This window comes from Oncorhynchus masou, unplaced genomic scaffold (genome assembly GCF_036934945.1).
Source record: "Oncorhynchus masou masou isolate Uvic2021 unplaced genomic scaffold, UVic_Omas_1.1 unplaced_scaffold_616, whole genome shotgun sequence".
NCBI classification, from domain to species: domain Eukaryota; kingdom Metazoa; phylum Chordata; class Actinopteri; order Salmoniformes; family Salmonidae; genus Oncorhynchus; species Oncorhynchus masou.
The window spans coordinates 208,836-233,575 of NW_027012587.1; the positions used below are offsets into that span (position 1 = coordinate 208,836).

Sequence of the window (24,740 nt, forward strand, 5' to 3'; positions counted from 1 at the left end):
ATACCAGCTATGCATTGAATGCGTATACAAAGATGATGTGGAGTTTTTTTCTTCTTATATCTGATAGTAGTCGTCTGACGTGATTATATAATATCTAGAGTCACAGAGAAATAAACACACACATAAGTATTTTATTGAAGAATATAGACACCCTGGTCTGTAAACACAGTCCTCAGTCCCTGGTCCGTAACCAGCTATACACAGTCCTCAGTCCCTGGTCGGTAAACACATTCCTCAGTCCCTGGTCTGTAAACAGTCTTCAGTCCCTGGTCTGTAAACACAGTCCTCAGTCCCTGGTCTGTAAACAGTCTTCAGTCCCTGGTCTGTAACCACAGTCTTCAGTCCCTGGTCTGTAAACACAGTCCTCAGTCCCTGGTCTGTAAACAGTCTTCAGTCCCTGGTCTGTAAACACAGTCCTCAGTCCCTGGTCTGTAAACACAGTCCTCAGTCCCTGGTCTGTTACCAGCTATGACAGAGCTGCCCTTAATCCCTCCATCTTTTAAGGTGGAACAGCAAACATTGGAGGTTAAAAGGTCAGGGGTTAACCCCACTGCCGTGACCCCCTTGAGTGTTCCGCAATAGTTAATATGTAATTTACTCCTGCTGTCATGACCTTTGGATCGGTGGCAGCGCCGGGACTAGCCACGCTATTATAGAGCACTTATAGACACCATTATTTTGGTGTGTTGGAGTCCATATATCTCCCACCTCCGCTGTCACTGCACGTGAGTTCCTTACATCAGACTACCCAATACACGGCTGTCAATGGCTGGCCTGGCCGGCAACAGAATAGACCAAGCCAACCATACAAGGCTGTCCATGGCTGGCCTGGCCGGCAACAGAATAGACCAAGCCAACCATACAAGGCTGTCCATGGCTGGCCTGGCCGGCAACAGAATAGACCAAGCCAACCATACACGGCTGTCAATGGCTGGCCTGGCCGGCAACAGAATAGACCAAGCCAACCATACAAGGCTGTCCATGGCTGGCCTGGCCGGCAACAGAATAGACCAAGCCAACCATACAAGGCTGTCCATGGCTGGCCTGGGTGGCAACAGAATAGACCAAGCCAACCATACAAGGCTGTCCATGGCTGGCATGGCTGGCAACAGAATAGACCAAGCCAACCATACAAGGCGGTCCATGGCTGGCCTGGCCCGCAACAGAATAGACCAAGCCAACCATACAAGGCTGTCCATGGCTGGCCTGGCCGGCAACAGAATAGACCAAGCCAACCATACAAGGCTGTCCATGGCTGGCCTGGCCGGCAACAGAATAGACCAAGCCAACCATGCAAGGCTGTCCATGGCTGGCCTGGGTGGCAACAGAATAGACCAAGCCAACCATACAAGGCTGTCCATGGCTGGCCTGGCTGGCAACAGAATAGACCAAGCCAACCATACAAGGCTGTCCATGGCTGGCCTGGCCGGCAACAGAATAGACCAAGCCAACCATACAAGGCTGTCCATGGCTGGCCTGGCCGGCAACAGAATAGACCAAGCCAACCATACAAGGCTGTCCATGGCTGGCCTGGCTGGCAACAGAATAGACCAAGCCAACCATACAAGGCTGTCCATGGCTGGCCTGGCTGGCAACAGAATAGACCAAGCCAACCATACAAGGCTGTCCATGGCTGGCCTGGCTGGCAACAGAATAGACCAAGCCAACCATACAAGGCTGTACATGGCTGGCCTGGCCCTCAACAGAATAGACCAAGCCAACCATACAAGGCTGTCCATGGCTGGCCTGGCCGGCAACAGAATAGACCAAGCAAACCATACAAGGCTGTCCATGGCTGGCCTGGACGGCAACAGAATAGACCAAGCCAACCATACAAGGCTGTCCATGGCTGGCCTGGCCCTCAACAGAATAGACCAAGCCAACCACACAAGGCTGTCCATGGCTGGCCTGGCCGGTTAACAGAATAGACCAAGCCAACCATACAAGGCTGTCCATGGCTGGCCTGGCCCTCAACAGAATAGACCAAGCCAACCATACAAGGCTGTCCATGGCTGGCCTGGCCGGCAACAGAATAGACCAAGCCAACCATACAAGGCTGTCCATGGCTGGCCTGGCCCTCAACAGAATAGACCAAGCCAACCATACAAGGCTGTCCATGGCTGGCCTGGCCGGCAACAGAATAGACCAAGCCAACCATACAAGGCTGTCCATGGCTGGCCTGGCCCTCAACAGAATAGACCAAGCCAACCATACAAGGCTGTCCATGGCTGGCCTGGCCGGCAACAGAATAGACCAAGCCAACCATACAAGGCTGTCCATGGCTGGCCTGGCCGGCAACAGAATAGATAAAAATGCATAATTGTTTTTATTTGTGAAAATGTGATTGTTTTGTTTATACATTGAAAAGTCATTTCAAATCAAATCAAATTTAATTTGTCACATGCGCGGAATAAAACAGTTGTCGACTTTGTTGTGAAATGTTTACTTTTTCAACAACTATTTAATCAACAACGCACAGTTAGAAAGCAGGAAAACTTAGCCAAAGAAAAGAAGAAAATAGGAACAATAAAATAACAATAATGAGAATATATATAAAGGAGTAGCAGTACTGAGTCAATGTGCCTGGGTACTGAGTCGATGTGCCTGGGTACTGAGTCAATGTGCCGGGGTACTGAGTCGATGTGCCTGGGTACTGAGTCAATGTGCCGGGGTACTGAGTCAATGTGTCTGGGTACTGAGTCAATGTGCCGGGGTACTGAGTAAATGTGCCTGGGTACTGAGTCGATGTGCCTGGGTACTGAGTCAATGTGCCGGGGTACTGAGTCAATGTGTCTGGGTACTGAGTCAATGTGCCTGGGTACTGAGTCGATGTGCCTGGGTACTGAGTCAATGTGCCGGGGTACTGAGTAAATGTGCCTGGGTACTGAGTAAATGTGCCTGGGTACTGAGTCAATGTGCCGGGGTACTGAGTAAATGTGCCTGGGTACTGAGTCAATGTGCCGGGGTACTGAGTCAATGTGCCGGGGTGTAGCAGTACTGAGTCAATGTGCCGGGGTACTGAGTCAATGTGCCGGGGTACCGAGTCAATGTGCCTGGGTACTGAGTCGATGTGCCTGGGTACTGAGTCAATGTGCCGGGGTACTGAGTAAATGTGCCTGGGTACTGAGTCAATGTGCCGGGGTACTGAGTCAATGTGCCTGGGTACTGAGTCGATGTGCCTGGGTACTGAGTCAATGTGCCGGGGTACTGAGTAAATGTGCCTGGGTACTGAGTCAATGTGCCGGGGTACTGAGTCAATGTGCCGGGGTGTAGCAGTACTGAGTCAATGTGCCGGGGTACCGAGTCAATGTGCCGGGGTACCGAGTCAATGTGCCGGGGGTACTGAGTCAATGTGCCTGGGTACTGAGTCAATGTGCCTGGGTACTGAGACAATGTGCCGGGGTACTGAGTCAATGTGCTGGGGTAATGAGTCGATGTGCAGGGGTACTGAGTCGATGTGCAGGGGTACTGAGTCGATGTGCAGGGGTACTGAGTCAATGTGTCGGGGTACTGAGTAAATGTGCCGGGGTACTGAGTCAATGTGCCGGGGTACTGAGTCAATGTGCCGGGGTACCGAGTCAATGTGCCGGGGTACTGAGTCAATGTGCCGGGGTACTGAGTCAATGTGCCGGGGTACTGAGTCAATGTGCCGGGGTACTGAGTCAATTTCCCGGGGTACCGAGTCAATGTGCCGGGGTACTGAGTCAATGTGCAGGGGTGTAGCAGTACTGAGTCAATGTGCCGGGGTACCGAGTCGATGTGCCGGGGTACTGAGTCGGTGTGCCGGGGTACTGAGTCGATGTGCCGGGGTACTGAGTCAATTTCACTGGGTACCGAGTCAATGTGCCAGGGTATTGAGTCAATGTGCAGGGGTGTAGCAGTACTGAGTCAATGTGCCGGGGTACTGAGACGGTGTGCCGAGGTACGAGGTAGTTGAAGTACAGTAGTTGAAGTAATATGTACATTTTGTAATAAAACAAACAAATTACAAATAAATAATGTTACCTTAGAATTTTTATAAAATGTTCAACTCTTTGTGAGAAGCATCAAACACCCCCCCCCCCCCACCTCCATCTGTGAACAACCTTGTTGCTATTCCAGTGGCTGTTCCTGTGAAGTGCTTCCCTCCCTCCTCTCCTGTACAACGCTGGTGGTTTTTCCTGACCACTCCTCTTGCTGCGATCACCAGCGTCTGTCAGGCGAAACAAACAGCCTCCATTACATACACCTCCATCACCTCCCCATCCCTCCTACCGTCCATCACATAAACACAGGGAGAGAACAGCCTCCATTACATACACCTCCATCACCTCCCCATCCCTCCTACCGTCCATCATATAAACACAGGGAGAAAACAGCCTCCATTTCCTCATCCCGCGTCTCCGATATCCTGTGGCGTCGACGAATCACAGACGGCCTCCCGAAACGTGGGACCACTGATTCCCTGTACAGTGTACAATATAGGGAATCAAATCAACGCTTTTATTTTGTAAACAAGTGTGGACAAACCCGTGAAGTGCTTTATTTACGGGTGCCATTTGGGATGCAGACCACTGTCTGTCTCGCTTGGTAACACAAACACAGGTCCGCCTGCAGGTAGCAGCCTAATGTTAGACCAGACATCTCTCTCTCTCGGCCAGCTGTTTATCTTCTGCTCCGTATGGGATCAGTGAGCTGCTGCGGGAAGAAGAGGTGTTGGAGGTCCTGTCTTATTGAATGATAGCCCCCCCCCTCCTGCTGCAGGAGACACTAGCCCCTCTCCTTCCCTGTCTCCCCGCTACGTGGCCCCCTGTTTTCCCTGTCCTAAGAGAGACAGAGAGAGAGAGAGAGAGAGAGAGAGAGAGAGAGAGAGAGAGAGAGAGAGAGAGAGATGCTATCCATCTGTTAAACCCCTGAGCATCAGCTGTAAAGGGTATCTGTGGCCAAACGTACCAGGAGGCAGCCTGCTGTTAGAAGCACTGAGGCACAGCTGCTGACAACCCCAGAGGGTTGTCTCCTTCAGGATTCCAGGGTTACGTCTGATATATCCATCTATTGGAACCAAGCCATGTCATCACCTGTGTTGTGTTCGCCTATATTCTGCATACCCTTGTGATGTTCTACTCCTTTTGTTAACTTCAGGACTGGCGTTAGGGGCTGTGAATGAGGACTGGTGTTAGGGGCTGTGAATGAGGACTGGTGTTAGGGCAGTGAATGAGGACTGGTGTTAGGGGCTGTGAATGAGGACTGGTGTTAGGGCAGTGAATGAGGACTGGCGTTAGGGCTGTGAATGAGGACTGGTGTTAGGGCAGTGAATGAGGACTGGTGTTAGGGCAGTGAATGAGGACTGGTGTTAAGGGCTGTGAATGAGGACTGGCGTTAGGGCAGTGAATGAGGACTGGCGTTAGGGGCTGTGAATGAGGACTGGTGTTAAGGGCTGTGAATGAGGACTGGTGTTAGGGGCTGTGAATGAGGACTGGTGTTAGGGCTGTGAATGAGGACTGGTGGTAGGGGTTGTGAATGAGGACTGGTGTTAGGGGCTGTGAATGAGGACTGGCGTTAGGGGCTGTGAATGAGGACTGGCGTTAGGGGCTGTGAATGAGGACTGGCGTTAGGGGCTGTGAATGAGGACTGGCGTTAGGGGCTGTGAATGAGGACTGGTGTTAGGGGTTGTGAATGAGGACTGGTGTTAGGGGTTGTGAATGAGGACTGGCGTTAGGGGCTGTGAATGAGGACTGGTATTAAGGGTTGTGAATGAGGACTGGTGGTAGGGGCTGTGAATGAGGACTGGTGTTAAGGGCTGTGAATGAGGACTGGTGTTAGGGGTTGTGAATGAGGACTGGTGTTAGGGGCTGTGAATGAGGACTGGTGTTAAGGGCTGTGAATGAGGACTGGTGTTAGGGCTGTGAATGAGGACTGGTGTTAAGGGCTGTGAATGAGGACTGGCGTTAAGGGCTGTGAATGAGGACTGGTGTTAGGGGTTGTGAATGAGGACTGGCGTTAGGGGCTGTGAATGAGGACTGGTGTTAGGGGCTGTGAATGAGGACTGGTGTTAAGGGCTGTGAATGAGGACTGGTGTTAGGGGCTGTGAATGAGGACTGGTGTTAGGGGCTGTGAATGAGGACTGGTGTTAGGGGCTGTGAATGAGGACTGGTGTTAGGGGCTGTGAATGAGGACTGGTGTTAGGGGCTGTGAATGAGGACTGGTGTTAGGGGCTGTGAATGAGGACTGGTGTTAGGGCTGTGAATGAGGACTGGCGTTAGGGGCTGTGAATGAGGACTGGTGGTAGGGCAGTGAATGAGGACTGGCGTTAGGGCTGTTAATGAGGACTGGCGTTAGGGCAGTGAATGAGGACTGGTGTTAAGGGCTGTGAATGAGGACTGGTGTTAGGGGCTGTGAATGAGGACTGGTATTAGGGGCTGTGAATGAGGACTGGTGTTAGGGGCTGTGAATGAGGACTGATGTTAAGGGCTGTGAATGAGGACTGGTGTTAGGGGCTGTGAATGAGGACTGGTGTTAGGGGCTGTGAGGACTGGTGGTAGGGGTTGTGAATGAGGACTGGCGTTAGGGGCTGTGAATGAGGACTGGTGTTAAGGGCTGTGAATGAGGACTGGTGTTAGGGGCTGTGAATGAGGACTGGCGTTAGGGGCTGTGAATGAGGACTGGTGTTAGGGGCTGTGAATGAGGACTGGTGTTAAGGGCTGTGAATGAGGACTGGCGTTAAGGGCTGTGAATGAGGACTGGCGTTAGGGGCTGTGAATGAGGACTGGCGTTAGGGGCTGTGAATGAGGACTGGTGTTAAGGGTTGTGAATGAGGACTGGTGTTAGGGGCTGTGAATGAGGACTGGTGTTAGGGGCTGTGAATGAGGACTGGTGTTAAGGGTTGTGAATGAGGACTGGTGTTAAGGGCTGTGAATGAGGACTGGTGTTAGGGCTGTGAATGAGGACTAACGCATTAGGGCATCAAATGAGGACTGGCGTTTGCGCTGTGAATGAGGACTAACGCTTTAGGGAAACAAATGAGGACTGGTGTTAGGGCTGTGAATGAGGACTGACGTTAGGGCAGTGTAAGAAGGAGAAGTATTGGCTGGCTTTGAAAGGGGATTGTCATTTGTGTTGACCTGGGGCTGGCCATGGGGCTGCCTGTGGGGCTGCCTGTGGGGCTGCCTGTGGGGCTGTCTGTATGTATGTATGTATGTATGTATGTATGTATGTATGTATGTATGTATGTATGTATGTATGTATGTATGTATGTATGTATGTATGTATGTATGTGTGTGTGTGTGTGTGTGTGTGTGTGTGTGTGTGTGTGTGTGTGTATGTATGTATGTATGTATGTATGTATGTATGTATGTATGTATGTATGTATGTATGTATGTATGTATGTATGTATGTATGTATGTATGTATATAACATGTCTCAGTATCTCTAGTCATGGTGACATGTCTCTGTGTCTCTAGTCATGGTGACATTTCTCTGTATCTGATAGACATGGTGACATGTCTCTGTATCTCTAGTCATGGTGACATGTCTCTGTATCTCTAGTCATGTTGACATGTCTCTGTATCTCTAGTCATGTTGACATGTCTCTGTATCTCTAGTCATGTTGACATGTCTCTGTATCTGTAGTCATGGTGACATGTCTCTGTATCTCTAGTCATGATGACATGTCTCAGTATCTCTAGTCATGATGACATGTCTCAGTATCTCTAGTCATGGTGACATGTCTCTGTATCTCTAGTCATGGGTTATAACATGTCTCTGTGTCTTTAGTCATGATGACATGTCTCTGTATCTCTAGTCATGGTGACATGTCTCTGTATCTCTAGTCATGGGTTATAACATGTCTCTGTGTCTCTAGTCATGGTGACATGTCTCAGTATCTCTAGTCATGGTGACATGTCTCTGTATCTCTAGTCATGGTGACATGTCTCTGTATCTCTAGTCATGGGTTATAACATGTCTCTGTATCTGTAGTCATGGTGACATGTCTCTGTATCTCTAGTCATGGTGACATGTCTCTGTATCTCTAGTCATGGTGACATGTCTCAGTATCTCTAGTCATGGTGACATGTCTCTGTATCTCTAGTCATGGTGACATGTCTCAGTATCTCTCTAGTCATGGTGACATGTCTCTGTATCTCTAGTCATGGGTTATAACATGTCTCTGTATCTGTAGTCATGGTGACATGTCTCTGTATCTCTAGTCATGGTGACATGTCTCTGTATCTCTAGTCATGGTGACATGTCTCTGTATCTCTAGTCATGGTGACATGTCTCTGTATCTCCAGTCATGGTGACATGTCTCTGTATCTCTAGTCATGGTGACATGTCTCTGTGTCTCTAGTCATGGTGACATGTCTCTGTGTCTCTAGTCATGGTGACATGTCTCTGTATCTCTAGTCATGGTGACATGTCTCAGTATGTCTAGTCATGGTGACATGTCTCTGTGTCTCTTGTCATGGTGACATGTCTCTGTGTCTCTAGTCATGGTGACATGTCTCTGTGTCTCTAGTCATGGTGACATGTCTCTGTATCTCTAGTCATGATGACATGTCTCTGTGTCTCTAGTCATGGTGACATGTCTCTATATCTCTAGTCATGGTGACATGTCTCAGTATCTCTAGTCATGTTGACATGTCTCTGTATCTCTAGTCATGGTTACATGTCTCTGTATCTCTAGTCATGGTGACATGTCTCTGTATCTCTAGTCATGGTGACATGTCTCTGTATCTCTAGTCATGATGACATGTCTCTGTATCTCTAGTCATGGTTACATGTCTCTGTGTCTCTTGCCCCAGATCACTGTTCCTCCACCATCAAACTCGTCCGTTGGACTTCCAGATAGTGAAGTGTGATTCATCACTCCAGAGAAAGAGTTTCCACTGTTCCACAGTCCAATGGCGACGAGCTTTACACCACTCCAGCCGACGCTTGGCATTGCGCATGGTGATGTTAGGCTTGTGTGCGGCTGCTCGGCCACGGAAAGCCATTTCATGAAGCTCCTGATGAACAGTTCTGGTAGCTGACGTTGCATCCAGAGGCACTTTGGAACTCGGTTGTGTTTGTTGCAAACAAGGACAGGTTATTTTTACATTTCAAATTAGAAAGGACAGGTTATTTTTTACATTTCAAATTAGAAAGGACAGGTTATTTTTACATTTCAAATTAGAAAGGACAGGTTATTTTTTACATTTCTAATTAGAAAGGACAGGTTATTTTTTACATTTCAAATTAGAAAGGACAGGTTATTTTTTACATTTCAAATTAGAAAGGACAGGTTAATTGGAAAGGACAGGTTAATTAGAAAGGACAGGTTATTTTTTACATTTCAAATTAGAAAGGACAGGTTATTTTTACATTTCAAATTAGAAAGGACAAGTTATTTTTTACATTTCTAATTAGAAAGGACAGGTTATTTTTTACATTTCTAATTAGAAAGGACAGGTTATATTTTACATTTCTAATTAGAAAGGACAGGTTATTTTTTACATTTCAAATTAGAAAGGACAGGTTATTTTTTACATTTCAAATTAGAAAGGACAGGTTAATTTTTACATTTCAAATTAGAAAGGACAGGTTATTTTTTACATTTCAAATTAGAAAGGACAGGTTATTTGGAAAGGACAGGTTATTTAGAAAGGACAGGTTATTTTTACATTTTAAATTAGAAAGGACAGGTTATTTGGAAAGGACAGGTTAATTATAAAGGACAGGTTATTTTTACATTTCAAATCGGAAAGGACAGGTTGTTTAGAAAGGACAGGTTATTTTTACATTTCAAATCGGAAAGGACAGGTTAATTAGAAAGGACAGGTTATTTTACATTTCAAATCAGAAAGGACAGGTTAATTAGAAAGGACGGGTTATTTTTTACATTTCAAATTGGAAAGAAAATGTTATTTTTACATTTCAAATTGGAAAGGACAGGTTAATTAGAAAGGACAGGTTATTTAGAAAGGACAGGTTATTTTTTACATTTCAAATGGGAAAGGACAGGTTATTTTTTTACATTTCAAATGGGAAAGGTGTTAAAACAATAGAAGTGTTAATGAATGTATCTGCAGAGAAGCAGAGAACCGTCCACTCAGACAGTAGACCTGCTTTTCAAATCAAACCGTGTCTGTCACATGCGCCAAATACTACAGGTACTACAGGTATAGACCTGACAGTGAAATTCTTACTTTACCAGACCTTATAAGGAAATAACGTGTCAAAAGAACGTATGTACTCAAATAAACTGCAGTTAAAAAATATATATATATTATTTTTTATTAATAAATCAATTAAAAAATAAATACAAATGTGGTTCCAGGAATCATGACTAGGTCTTTATGTGGCTTTTTATTGTCCATGTCATGTTACCCCCCTCCACTTTGAGACACCACACAGCAGGTGAAAAGAAGCAGGCATGGTTTGTTAGTGGGATTTGGGTCTGTTTACGAAGGGGCTTTATAGGCAGCGGCAGGGTAGCCTTGTGGTTAGAGCGTTGGACTACTAACCGGAAGGTTACATGTTCAAATCCCCGAGCTGACAAGGTACAAATCCGTCCTTCTACCCCTGATCAAGAAGCTTACCCATTCTTCTTATGCCGTTATTAAAAATAAGAAATTGTTCTTAACTGTCTTCCATAGTTAAATAAATAAAAAAACATGGCATTTTGACTAGTGGTTGTGGAGACCCAATTATGCAATATGCTTTCTCCAATTATGCAATATGCTTTCTCCAATTATGCTATATTACTACGTAAAACATGTTTTTTTTAAAACAATTTGATAAAGCTTAATTTATCTTTCATTTCTATGCTTTAATGTAACATACTTGTATTTTATGGCATTAGTTATACTGAAGAATGAGGAAACGTTGAGGCTGTCTTTCAGTAGGGTAGTTCCTGGTTAGTTGGACTACCTGTATAGCCAGAGGCGTTTAGGAACCACATGGGAATCAGCGTGAATGGAATCCTATCGGTCCTAATGATCGCCTTGGGGGGGTTTAGATTCCTTCCCATCATTGATCTAAATTCTAAACTCCTTTACGGTTGCTTCCTATCGTTCTACCGCTCCATTTGAAGCAGGAAACAGAGCTATGGTCAGTCAGGTGGAATCCCCAGACCTTCCAAGCTGCTCCTCATCTTCTCCATCCTCCACCTTCCAATTTTATGCTCCTTTAATTGAGAGATCTTCTTACTTGATGTATTGTAAAATGAATCGCTAATTTATGTAATCACTCAATTAACGATAATTCCAGCATATGTTCAAAATGCCCAGAGGGTTTTCTTCTCGCAGGTACTTATTTTGATGTCACGGTGAAACAGCTAATTAATTTTACATGCATATTAATTTGGGGTCTGCTAAGAGAGAGTCCCTCCCTCCCAACTCCCATCGTCGCGCTGCCTCATTTGTGAACGCAGACTCAGGCCAAATATTTACCTTTTTAACCTTTTTGAGGGGGTGGAAAACAATTTAAGATTTAAATTGCATAATTAATATTGTTGCTTAGTCTAATTCATGTCCCGTTTGGCTGTGCCTTTTAAAAATTGTAATCCGTTATTTATTTACCTTAGTTTATACACAACACACATTAGCTTATCCTAACGCAGTGTTATCAAACATTACATTGAACTTGAACAAAAACGTTATTTCAGGATCAAATAGTTTACATTTTACAACCTATCATCAACCCGTCATGTGGAATCCGAAATCAATTAAACAAACAACAACAACAACAAAAAAGCTTGGGCATACACAGGCTGCTCTATGAAGGACAGAACATTACGGTCTATTTCAAAGTATTCTTGACGCATTCTCCTCTTTACTAGTGAATTAACGATTCCCTTTTAATTAATAAGAAAACCCGCGGCAGGCAAACTTGAGTGCTTCTGTATGATAATGAAGGAAAATGAATGAACTGAATAATGTTCGTTAACTCTAAAACACGTCTCCCTTCACTCCGCGCCCCCCTTCCCCCTTCCCCTCCTCCTCTCCTCCACTATAGCACTAAAAGGGCGTTGAGTGTCTTAATGAGATCTCTCTGTAGTCTAATTAATTGACGCTGTCGTCTTGAATATTCATAATATTCCTATATAGTAGCTCTACGTCAGTTAGCCCCGCTATACGGTACTAATTGTACTGTGCAGCAGCAGCTCAGGAAAGAGTCCAGCCATAGACCTTCATTACAATCAATAATGCTCAGATTCACCAGAGTCAAGTACCGTCTCCAACACCTGCCGATAAGTCAACTTATGTATATATAGTGGTTTACAAAAAATATAGTGGTTTACAAAAAATATAGTGGTTTACAAAAAATATAGTGGTTTACAAAAAAGATAGTGGTTTACAAAAAATATAGTGGTTTACAACAAAAAAACATGTTTTAAATGGCATTCTGTTTATTATGTTTAAAATAAAATATGCTACTTCATAGCAATAGCCTAACATGTCACCATAATAATACAATTATAATTATTATTGTTTATTATTATTATTATTATTATTATTATAGATCTAATGGTATATATACATATTTGGCATTCAACTGGATATAGGACTATTTTCTTTAAGTTATACAAGTATTATTGAATAGATTGTTTTGAAGGTGTTAATGTCATTAATTAGTTGTTTATGCAAATGTTTTCATTGACAATGTAAATTACCCCGTCAGCAGTTGCATCTTTGTTTATTCATCCGTTTTTAGTAAATCTACAACGCCTCCAGATAAAGAAGACTAATAATAATACCACTACTAATAATAGGATGAAGGAAGCCCATGTTGAGTTTACTGCACAGCGATCACAGCAGGGCCTTGATCCAATAACAGCAGCGCCAGATGAAGTGAAGAGCGAGACGGCACGTCATAATAACAACAGAACCAGATGAAGTGAAGAGCGAGACGGCACGTCATAATAACAACAGAACCAGATGACGTGAAGAGGGAGACGCCACTCATAATAACAGCAACACCAGATGACGTGAAGAGGGAGACGGCACTCATAATAACAGCAACACCAGATGACGTGAAGAGAGAGACGCCACGTCATAATAACAACAACACCAGATGACGTGAAGAGAGAGACGCCACTCATAATAACAGCAACACCAGATGACGTGAAGAGGGAGACGGCACATCATAATAACAGCAACACCAGATGACATGAAGAGAGAGACGCCACGTCATAATAACAACAGAACCAGATGACGGGAAGAGGGAGACGGCACGTCATAATAACAACAGAACCAGATGAAGTGAAGAGCGAGACAGCACGTCATAATAACAGCAGCACCAGATGACGTGAAGAGACGTGAAGAGAGAGATGCCATAACATTCACCAGGGTTCACTGACATTACAGAAGGTCTGAAAACCCACAGGTCTGGACTACTGTTGTTAGAGCTTTAGATCCGCTATATATATATAGCCTAGTATATATTTTCAATAGATCTATTCTGATTTCTTGGGTTGCTACAAGTGTATGATATTAATTTGACCACTCTGCTATTGCAGGAAATTCAGACTTTTATACACGCATTCTAAAGATTGTAATTGCCACTTTAAAATGTCAGACTTGATTTGCTCTAACTAAAAATGTATTATCGCTTTACAAAAAAAATCCTTTAATTATAATCCACACAATAATTCACATTTCATGTTTCTACATGATTATTTTCCTGCTGTGAGAAACTGGTCAAATTAAGGTCCTGCATCTGTACTTCATTTTATTGTTGGGAATAGTGTAGGCCTGTTAACTTTTAATTACTGTGGGCCTGTCCACTTGATTTGACCAATAATTGTTTTATCATAACATTCCGATGTGTGCCCATAATAAATAATTCGTGGTCATAGGCTAATGTGATTATTTTTATTTTAATGAATAGCTGAATGCAGTTTTTTCATTCACGCTTTAAATCCATATCTGTTTTCCTACGCACAGTAACGCGACGAACACACGTTGGTTTTGTCTATTTTCTTGGCGAGAATGTACCATGAAAACACACTATCATTTTCCTATAAATGTGTATGAAACGTATCGCCTAGCTAGTCAACTTTTTCAGGTATTTTTTTTTTCTTCATTGTATTTATTCTGCAGTTCTCCAAGTCGTTCTCAAAGTAGATTATAAATGAACTTCTCATTTGAGACAGTTCATGTTTCTGCATAATATTGTTCCCCCAATTTACATTTACTAACCAATCTTTCTGACAGGGATATTCAGCTATCATTTGTTACTTTTGGAGCGAAGGCGATTTTTTGGCGGGGGGGCAACATTTGTTTTCCTTTGTGCTCTGGTGCAGCAGTGGAGAGACGACGTGTGAAAGTGGCTGTTAGGTCCGCCTTTCTCCCTCTCTGACCCGGCTCTTTATCCCCGTCGCCCTGGGAATGGCACGCATCGCTACTCTACTTTAGAGGAGCAGCAAAGAGCGCCTTTGTTTCAGTCCTTTTGGGTCGCACAAAATTGTTCTCCGTTCCGCCGCTGCAAAAAAAAAAAAGCTACTTCAGACCAGGAGCAGGTTCACAAGTGCAATGCAATTTGGCTTAGCTCAACCTTTGTTCCGCTTGTACAAATGACCAAACAGTGCTCACATTATACAGTTGATCTACTGGGGATTCAACAGGCTCTTTTGGAGAAGAGGAGAAAGGCGAGTTCATCTGTTCAGAATCATGGTGGCGGAATTTTTCCCTCAATCCGCAGCTTTGTGGGATAAAACGTCTTGGACAGATGCAGCTAGAGATCAGAAGCGTAAAAGATGATTAAATGTTAAGGAAAAGTTAACTGAAATCAAAAGGTTAAATGGTTCGATGGGAATTGTATTGCGCAACAGTGTGAACACATCCGAATGTCAGGACCGTTTTCCCCTTGACGCTGAATTGACAATAAATTGTTTTCTAATAACAATAATAATAATAACAATAATAATAATAATAACGTTAAATATACACCGATTTTTTTTGTATTTTCCTCATCATCTTTTGATATCAACATCCATACAGCTTTGTCCAATCTGTTCACACACATTAGCATCGCAACAGAAACAACCGATGATGACTGAGTGACTGACTGAAACCACACCGTTTCCCTCTAAAGGGCTTGGATTTACCACAGGCCCGCGTCCCGACTGGCTTTATTCTTACTCGCCCCTGCAGCCTGTCCGTCCGAATCAGGATTCCGTGTATTGTGGACGCATGGAGAGAAATTAGCATAGATTATGAGTTGGTCCGAGTGTGTGTGTGTGTGGTCCTTCTCATTGGGATGTGGCCAGGCGGAAAGGGAAGGTGGCTTGGCTAGGAGGGTGCGCTCACACAGAGAGAAGAATGTCCATTGATCTGAATACGTCCCCCATTAGGTTCACACTCACATAATTGACTTATTGGTATTTTATACAGTTTCTATAGCATTGTCGTAAGTCTCGTAACCACCCGAGTTTTACATTTCAATGACTGGCTTAATTTAAACCTGTTCATCCGCGTAGAAAGTGTATTTTGTTTGTACGTTTGCTTGTCACAGCTTTGTGGGAGTCGTCTGGTAAACACTAACATATTGGTATTAGGCCAGTATACCTTTTGTAGGCTATTCGAAACAAATTAAATAAACACATCATATGTATGTCTCCACATATATTCAAGTGTCCATTTCAAGTCAAACGTTTATTAATTGTGCCTTTTGGGGATTACCTATGACGTGCATAACACACTCAGCATATAGTTCGAAGATATATATATTTTATCGACTGCGGCGCATGCTCTCGGACGCTGAATATATATACACACACACACACACACACACACACACACACACACACACACACACACACACACACACACACACACACACACACACACACACACACACACACACACACACACACACACACACACACACACACTCAAAGAGGGAAAAATCCAAGTCAGACAAAAGTAACAGTATTCAAAGGGAGTATATTGAGCAATTGACAATACAACTTCAACAAATACATTCAGGAAATAATTGTATATTATTCCAAAGGGCAATTAACAGTTAACCGTCATGTAAAGACGTTAGTTAATAAACAAACTGTTAGTCACCAGTTAGATGACTATAGATCAGAGATTGGCACACAAATTATCGATTCGATATCAGTTCAAATCACACTGTCCCCTATAAACAGCTCAACCTAAAATGTAATCAATGACACGTCATTCAACACGAAAAAAAAAAACTTACAACGGACTATACAGAACAAATAGAGAGACTGCGCCAAGAAGCGACGGCCCTCCATGCCAAACATCAAATTGCTTAGTAGCTCTATTTGTAAACGCAAATAGTTGACTAAGCACCCCTTGCTCGGTGCACAAAAGGTTATCTGCATACCTTCACTACGGCGTAACCGGGCTTTCATCACCCTCCCTCACACTTCAAATCCGGTGGGTCGCTGTGCCTTTTCACCCCTTCGCTCTGTCTTCAAATGGAAATCATTTCTATTGGCTCAAGGTGTCCATGTAAATAGGTGTAAATGAATCCAGATTATGCCTTTGCTTTCTCCTCCGAGCGAGTAGCCCCCCCCCCCCTCCTCCTCCTCTCCACCCAAGGCGATTGTCATGTGATAGCGAAGAAGTGGCACATTAATGAAGCGGCTCTACGGGGGTCTTTTCTCCTGTCATCACATTAAACTATCACACGGTTCGGGGAAGGACATGGAAATAGCAGCTCCTTAGCTCTGCTCATCACAACAAGGGCCGCAACACATCGGGAACCATTCAGAGAGTCGTGGTGTGTGTGTGTGGGGGGGAAGGAGAAGCTTATTGCTGCTTGCTTAACTAAAGATAGCGCATCATATAGGCCATCTGAAGGGAGAGAACGAGACTGTTTTCATAGGACGGCTGTTTTCAAGACCCACAGCCCATAAGCGCTGAGTGAACAGTCCACGGAGGAAACAGACAGTGAGTTGCGTTGCTGTATTTCATGCATCTTGGGGAACTTTCAGTAACTTTTAAGCGCGGGGATATTGCATTTTTTTTGGTACTTTGCGCTGTAAAGACAATCTATGCGGCAAGTGTATGGAGTTTTACGCGTTCGTAATGTTGTTTTGAACAGTTGTTTTGAACAACCCGTACTAGAGTGATACTTCAAGGAGTGTAGGACAAGTTCTATTTCTCCTGTTTGTCTGAGAGAAACTGGAAGAACTGTAGTCTGACGCGCCATTCAGCAGAGTATTTTGACAGAAAGTCCAACAGAATGCCTCGTCCGGGGAGAAACACGTATAGCGACCAGAAACCTCCCTATTCCTACATCTCCCTGACCGCCATGGCTATCCAGTCCTGCCCGGAGAAGATGCTCCCGCTCAGCGAGATCTACAAGTTCATCATGGACAGGTTCCCTTACTACCGAGAGAACACCCAGCGGTGGCAGAACTCCTTACGACACAACCTCTCTTTCAACGACTGTTTTATTAAAATCCCCAGGCGGCCGGACCAGCCGGGTAAAGGGAGTTTCTGGGCTCTCCATCCCAGCTGCGGGGACATGTTCGAGAACGGAAGTTTCTTGCGGCGTCGTAAACGCTTCAAGTTGATGATGATGGCGTCCGAGCATCTGGCGCAAAGCAAGCCGTCGGACGCTGCCCACTATCTCCAACAACAAGCCAAACTCCGACTGAGCGCTCTGGCTGCTTCCGGCACACATCTCCCGCAAATGTCCGGTTACAACATAGGAGTCTCTCACCAACCGTCAACTTTCAAACACCCGTTCGCAATCGAGAACATAATCGCCAGAGAGTATAAAATGCCAGGCGGACTGGCCTTCTCCACCATGCAGTCTATGTCTGCTGGCTACCCGCTGCACAACCAGCTCACCACAGCCTGGCCTCATATGTACAGCTCCAGCGTCATGGACACGGTAGCTCCCATCTCCATGGCCAGTGATTATTCGGCCTACGGAATGCCCCTCAAGTCTATTTGCTATGGCGCGCAGAGTCTACCTGCCATCCCCGTGCCAATCAAGCCCACCCCTACTTCGATGCCAGGGCTCTCGGCTTTGCCAACACATATTCCAGCTTTCTTAGCGAACTCTCCCCAGTCTCTCAGCCCCACGTCTCCTCAGACAGCTACCAGCCAAAGCAGCCCTGCCACGCCGAGCGAATCGCTCATAAACCCGGCCTCTTCGGCCATGCAGTCCGTGGTGTCGGTGCACTGACATGACGTTAGCGGATGGGACTTATTAAAAACTTCTGAAAAAGAAAAGAGATGGTTATCAACTTTTCCAAAGCGGTATTTTATTGTTTGATCAATTCATGACAACCAACTAAAATATGCTCTACAATCATGAGGCAAGATATTTGCGTTTTGTGGTTTATCGATGTACTTAGATGTTTTACTTGAGCATTGTTGTGGCAGTGACCCTTGTCTTTCTATGACGCGCATATAGGCTACATCGTTTTGTTACCTGTTTAGGGTCATTTAAGAATAATCCAATTCTGAGATTATTTTCAAAAAGCACTCTCGTTATCCGTATCTATATTCTTGCTTACATTTTATTGCCAATTCTCCAATACATATTCCAATTCTATTAATCTAAAACTGGTAAAACAATTCGTTATTACATTAGAGAATGTTGTCCGAATTTTTTTGTTGTTGTTGTTGCATTTTCGTCAAGATAAAAAGGCAAAGAAAAATAAATAAATGAAATCAACTTTTTGTAAATTAAATTTAAAGTGACTTTTTAGTTACAGCTCCCTTTAATGCGCATTGCATTTGCTATACCAAACAGCCACATCTAATTTTTAGGAGAATAAAAAAAAGAAAGAGAACAATCACAGAGGTGACATTTTCAAATAACAAAACTTGAAAACAGATATTTATGGTTTACTTTGGTGTCTGGTTGTCTGCATTCAAAACATTCAAATATATTTGAATTGATGGAAGAATAAGTTGAAATGTGTAAACTGCACTTTTTTTTGTTAAATGTTTTAGATGATCTGTAGTTTACAGATCTTTCTGTAGTTGTTCTGTGGACCATTTTAATTTAAAACAAAAAAAATAAACTGTGGTGACCGGATGTATAAAAAAATGCAGTATATTTGTACGTTCTCTAAAACGCATGCTATTTCAAAACGTTGTGTTGTATTTGCTGCGAGCATGCGTGCTTCTCCAAGTGTGCCATGTGTCTGCAATAAATTATTGGTCATCAAGAATATTTTCCCATTAAAAAAAACAGCGTAAACATTATGTTACATTGCGGTGTGTTTTTTATTTAAACGGGTTATTTAACACACACACACACACACACTTAAAAAAATATATAGTGGTTTCGTAAATGTTATTGTTGGTGTTGTAGCATTCTAGACTATAGTAGTTTAAATTATTATAAAGTCAAGTAAGGTAGCAATAATAGTGGTTATGTAATTGTACATGGTTCATTGAGGTTTATATGACACTGGATCCTATTAAACCACACTTTGAGCAGAAACATTCAAATTCATAAGAAGGCAATTCAGCGTGCAGATCTCACTTATTCAACAGGTTATTGGTGTGTTTAAGGGACAAACACGCATTCCTTTATGTTCCAACGTTAATCACAGTTAGAGGCCGAATGTTGTAGTTATGCTACAACTATACTAATATTATGATATATAGCTGTATTTGCACAAAATAAATAATAACCCAATATTCCAGCCAAAACCTCTATTTACAAATTTCATTTGAGACAATATTCGTTATGGATGTAAATTAGAAATATTCACTGTGATAATAACCGATTCCTGGGGATTTTCTCAAGTCAATCCCCCATCGCTAAGTATAAACAAATATGTTAGGATTCCATCACTGTATGCTATTAACGAGACCTACATCAAATGCACCCCCCCCCCCCATCCACTTCATTCAGTCCATTCGGCTTGAATAGGGAACGTAAAGAATAGCGAAGTTAGACGGGGCCACCGATGTAGATATAGTCCCTTTTTCAATGAGACAAAAAGAGTGATTTTCACCAACACATTGCTGACTGGGGGGACTTGGAAACGAGTTCTGAAAACCTCTTTGGAATTTAACTGTGCCCCCCCCCCCCCCCCCCCCCCTGTTTGGTCTGTTTACACAACGTTGAAGGTTTGTTGGACAGTACCAACACAAGAAGTGCGTAGACGGCGACACTTGCCATTTTTTTTGTCAATGGTGTGAAATGACGAAATTCACTTTTCTCATAATATAAAGTGCAAACACGCACATTAAATATACGATAATACCTCGAATTTTGCTATTGTATTCATTAAGCACTGAACTGGGCTTGAGCAGAGGGACGACGTTGTGATGCATTCCAATACCCTCATTATTCTGAAAAGGAAATCGCAATTCGTTGATAGAGTATTTGAATAATGTTGTCAGTGTTACGTGTTACGTCCTTATGTGTGCTTCACCAGAGGTTACAATCGGAACATTATCGAGTACATCTATTACCGCAGGCTACAGGTACACCGAACACAATCGCAATTTATTAGTGTTTTAGAAGCAACGTTTTTAAGGAGCTCTTCATAGCTCAGTCTTTCTCAGGGACGAGCAGAGAGAGACCTGTCCCATTTATTCTGTTATAATAGGGTAGTTAAGATAATATATATTTATAATAGGGTAGTTAAGATAATATATATTTATAATAGGGTAGTTAAGATAATATATATTTATAATAGGGTAGTTAAGATAATATATATGTATAAAAGTATAGTTACGATAATATATATTTATAATAGGGTAGTTAAGATAATATATATTTATAATAGGGTAGTTACGATAATATATATTTATAATAGGGTAGTTACGAGAATATATATTTATAATAGGGTAGTTACGGATATATATATTTATATTAGTGTAGTTACGATAATATATATGTATAATAGGGTAGTTACGATAATATATATGTATAAAAGTATAGTTACGATAATATATATTTATAATAGGGTAGTTAAGATAATATATATTTATAATAGGGTAGTTACGATAATATATATTTATAAAGGTATAGTTACGATAATATATATTTATAATAGGGTAGTTACGAGAATATATATTTATAATAGGGTAGTTACGGATATATATATTTATATTAGTGTAGTTACGATAATATATATGTATAATAGGGTAGTTACGATAATATATATTTATAATAGGGTAGTTACGGAAATATATATTTATTTGATTATAATATGGTAGTTACGGAAATATATATAGTTCTAATATGGTAGTTACGGAAACATATATTTGCATATATGTGTAGTGAAATAACTTAGCCCTTGATTGAAAAGTATCCTGGGAATCAGGTACAATCCAACTGTCCACAAGGTTGGTTTGCTTTGAAATGTATTTGTGTTTTAACAATCAGGTTTAACGAATTAAAGTATGACGATTTGAAAATCAATGCATAATATTTAATTATCACCGAAAATGTTTGAAGACCTTAAATTCATTAAAAGTATCCAATTGAATTTCATACATTCCAGATGAACAAACCCATCTCATTAGCTTGAAGTTCCGTTTAAACGTTTTTAAACGCTTTTAAACGTTATTGCATGAAACTGTAATTTTTATATGAACATTTACAAAAAAATACAAACTTTGCACTGGTTTAAACGTGTCCCTCTGAGATTTCACGATTTTAATTTTGGAAATGAGAAAGAACGAGATGCCTTCTCGCTCCCGATTTTAGAAATACCAAGTCAGTCTGACGATGTGCTACCCTGTAAGGCTGCCATTATCAAAAAAAATCGAATTAAAACAAAAGTTCACACAGTATCTTTTATTTCCAAAACTTTTACAATACAACACGTTTTTTTCAGTGTGAATGAGGTCCCTTTTAAAAACTTTGAGGTGTAATCAGCTGCATTATATTTTAAATAACTGCTGTCCTTATGACCTCCGCAATAAGACCCCATCCAGTCAGATATGAAGGTTAACTCACATACACGCGCGCGCAAACACACACACACGCGCGCGCACACACACACACACGCATGCGCGCGCTACACACGCTCGTGAAATACAGCTCCACCTCCAAATCCATCCTGTACACAACCACAATGTTGTTCTAGGGTTTAATTAAGAGCGTTCATTTAAAGTGGCTGCCCATCCAATGTAATTAGTATGTATAATTTATGCGTTGCTTATTGCACGAAGGGCATTGGCCTGCATAATGAACTCAACTTAACCTTAAGTATGGAAAGGAGGAATGGACAGAAATGTGTTATTTATAATGTGTTTACAGTGGTGGTAATGTCACCGCCACGGGGGGTGGAAATCACTTCAGTCAGAACTTTGTTTGTGTTGAACGTTTCATTAAAGGGCCAGAGAGAGATTATTTATTTGCCTGTTTCTGTTGAAGGTTTCTGTAGAGAGAGATTATTTATTTGCCTGGAGCTGGCATGGCATTAATATGACTATAGATATCAGAGGTGAAGGAGCTGGCATGACATGAAAATGATTTTAAATATCAGAGCTGAAAGAGCTGGCATGTCATTAATATGACTATACATCATTAATATGACTATACATCATTAATATGACTATACATCATTAATATGACAATACATCATTAATATGACAATACATCATTAATATGACTATATATCATTAATATGACTATACATCATTAGTATGACTATACATCATTAATATGACTATATATCATTAATATGACTATACATCATTAATATGACTATACATCATTAATATGACTATATATCCTTAATATGACTATAACACATCATGTATGAGTTAAGGCAGGTAACTAACACAGCCAGACAGTAACACATCATGTATGAGTTAAGGTAGGTAACTAACACAGCCAGACGGTAACACATCATGTATGAGTTAAGGCAGGTAACTAACACAGCCAGACAGTAACACATCATGTATGAGTTAAGGCAGGTAACTAACACAGCCAGACAGTAACACACCATGTATGAGTTAAGGCAGGTAACTAACACAGCCAGACAGTAACACATCATGTATGAGTTAAGGCAGGTAACTAACACAGCCAGACAGTAACACATCATGTATGAGTTAAGGCATGTAACTAACACAGCCAGACAGTAACACATGAGTTAAGGCAGGTAACTAACACAGCCAGACGGTAACACATGTATGAGTAAAGGCAGGTAACTAACACAGCCAGACAGTAACACATCATGTATGAGTTAAGGCAGGTAACTAACACAGCCAGACGGTAACACATCATGTATGAGTTAAGGCAGGTAACTAACACAGCCAGACAGTAACACACCATGTATGAGTTAAGGCAGGTAACTAACACAGCCAGACAGTAACACATCATGTATGAGTTAAGGCAGGTAACTAACACAGCCAGACAGTAACACATCATGTATGAGTTAAGGCAGGTAACTAACACAGCCAGACAGTAACACATGAGTTAAGGCAGGTAACTAACACAGCCAGACGGTAACACATGTATGAGTTAAGGCAGGTAACTAACACAGCCAGACAGTAACACATCATGTATGAGTTAAGGCAGGTAACTAACACAGCCAGACGGTAACACATCATGTATGAGTTAAGGCAGGTAACTAACACAGCCAGACAGTAACACATGAGTTAAGGTAGGTAACTAACACAGCCAGACAGTAACACATGAGTTAAGGCAGGTAACTAACACAGCCAGACAGTAACACATGAGTTAAGGCAGGTAACTAACACAGCCAGACAGTAACACATGAGTTAAGGCAGGTAACTAACACAGCCAGACGGTAACACATCATGTATGAGTTAAGGCAGGTAACTAACACAGCCAGACAGTAACACATCATGTATGAGTTAAGGCAGGTAACTAACACAGCCAGACGGTAACACATCATGTATGAGTTAAGGCAGGTAACTAACACAGCCAGACAGTAATACATGTATGAGTTAAGGCAGGTAACTAACACAGCCAGATGGTAACACATCATGTATGAGTTAAGGCAGGTAACTAACACAGCCAGACAGAAACACACCATGTATGAGTTAAGGCAGGTAACTAACACAGCCAGACGGTAACACATCATGTATGAGTTAAGGCAGGTAACTAACACAGCCAGACAGTAACACATCATGTATGAGTTAAGGTAGGTAACTAACACAGCCAGACGGTAACACATCATGTATGAGTTAAGGCAGGTAACTAACACAGCCAGACAGTAACACATCATGTATGAGTTAAGGCAGGTAACTAACACAGCCAGACAGTAACACATCATGTATGAGTTAAGGCAGGTAACTAACACAGCCAGACAGTAACACATCATGTATGAGTTAAGGCAGGTAACTAACACAGCCAGACAGTAACACATCATGTATGAGTTAAGGCAGGTAACTAACACAGCCAGACAGTAACACATGAGTTAAGGCAGGTAACTAACACAGCCAGACGGTAACACATGTATGAGTTAAGGCAGGTAACTAACACAGCCAGACAGTAACACATCATGTATGAGTTAAGGCAGGTAACTAACACAGCCAGACGGTAACACATCATGTATGAGTAAAGGCAGGTAACTAACACAGCCAGACAGTAACACACCATGTATGAGTTAAGGCAGGTAACTAACACAGCCAGACAGTAACACATCATGTATGAGTTAAGGCAGGTAACTAACACAGCCAGACAGTAACACATCATGTATGAGTTAAGGCAGGTAACTAACACAGCCAGACAGTAACACATGAGTTAAGGCAGGTAACTAACACAGCCAGACGGTAACACATGTATGAGTTAAGGCAGGTAACTAACACAGCCAGACAGTAACACATCATGTATGAGTT

At 42.5% G+C, this 24,740-nt stretch overlaps 2 protein-coding genes across 2 annotated transcripts; both read left to right on the forward strand.

Moving 5' to 3' along the window:
* Positions 1-765: 765 nt before the first annotated feature.
* On the forward strand, positions 766-1,920 carry LOC135536418 (suprabasin-like). The gene has a single exon (XM_064962762.1). It carries the CDS (start codon positions 766-768, stop codon positions 1,918-1,920), a length of 1,155 nt encoding a protein of 384 aa, XP_064818834.1.
* Positions 1,921-16,380: 14,460 nt separating this feature from the next.
* LOC135536415 (forkhead box protein B1-like) lies at positions 16,381-19,166 on the forward strand. The gene has a single exon (XM_064962758.1). The coding sequence runs from the start codon at positions 17,182-17,184 to the stop codon at positions 18,133-18,135; it is 954 nt and encodes a 317-aa protein (XP_064818830.1). The 5' UTR covers positions 16,381-17,181; the 3' UTR covers positions 18,136-19,166.
* The last annotated feature ends 5,574 nt before the right edge of the window (positions 19,167-24,740 follow it).

What these genes read in the sequence shown, in the direction of transcription:
- LOC135536415 (XM_064962758.1), top strand. Translation starts at nt 17,182, where the DNA reads ATGCCTCGTCCGGGGAGAAACACGTATAGCGACCAGAAACCTCCCTAT.
- LOC135536418 (XM_064962762.1), top strand. Translation starts at nt 766, where the DNA reads ATGGCTGGCCTGGCCGGCAACAGAATAGACCAAGCCAACCATACAAGG.